The sequence below is a fragment of the Perkinsus marinus genome (genome assembly GCF_000006405.1).
Source record: "Perkinsus marinus ATCC 50983 genomic scaffold scf_1104296935188, whole genome shotgun sequence".
Classification (NCBI taxonomy): domain Eukaryota; phylum Perkinsozoa; order Perkinsida; family Perkinsidae; genus Perkinsus; species Perkinsus marinus.
The window spans coordinates 702-1,308 of NW_003214565.1; the positions used below are offsets into that span (position 1 = coordinate 702).

General features: G+C 44.0%; 1 protein-coding gene across 1 annotated transcript in view; it reads left to right on the forward strand.

The window, feature by feature from the left end:
* Nucleotides 1-216: 216 nt before the first annotated feature.
* Pmar_PMAR008275 (conserved hypothetical protein) overlaps nucleotides 217-607 on the forward strand; it is a gene marked incomplete at both ends in the record, with an annotated part of 1,159 nt that continues 768 nt past the window's right edge. Inside the window, one exon of the mRNA XM_002784517.1 lies at nucleotides 217-288. Within this exon, the coding sequence (XP_002784563.1) occupies nucleotides 217-288 (72 nt within the window). The remainder of the gene's footprint in view (nucleotides 289-607) is intronic.

A 607-nucleotide genomic window follows, 5' to 3' on the forward strand; every position in this document is an offset into this window, starting at 1 on the left:
CCCTTCAGGTTCAGGCGCTGTTGTTGGTGCTCTGTTGAAGGCCATTACTGAGACTACTGGCACAGATGGTCCCGCGCAAGTAAGTTTTGTAGTGTGTGAGAATATACAACTACATGTGTTGGTGACAATATAAATATTTCCGAACTTGTATGTAATGAGGAAATAATTGAGCTCAGAACACTGGAGTTATGCATCGTATGATTTTTCACATTGCAGATCGTAGCAGCGTTAGGGGATATTTACGAGAAGATGAGTGAGAATCTCGGTGCGAAACTATCGGCGACTAAAGTAGGTTAACCGAGGGAAATTTGGATGGATTCATCATTGGAGTTTCACCCCCCTAGAGATGTGAAAAAAAAACACTAGCGAACAAAATATATTTCACGACTACCGCGAATATTGGGGCTTTCACACAGTGCTACGCCACTTAACGTAAAACGGGTGAAACTCCAATATATGTAATGCATAAGACGTCGCTCGCACTAGAGCCTTTGATGATATTTCTGGCCGTGGACTTTGACACGCTTCTTATGGGGGCTCCTGTGGCCTCAGAGGCATCATCATCATCGCATCGTGAGTGATTGAAGAGCTTGCATAGTGTGGGAAA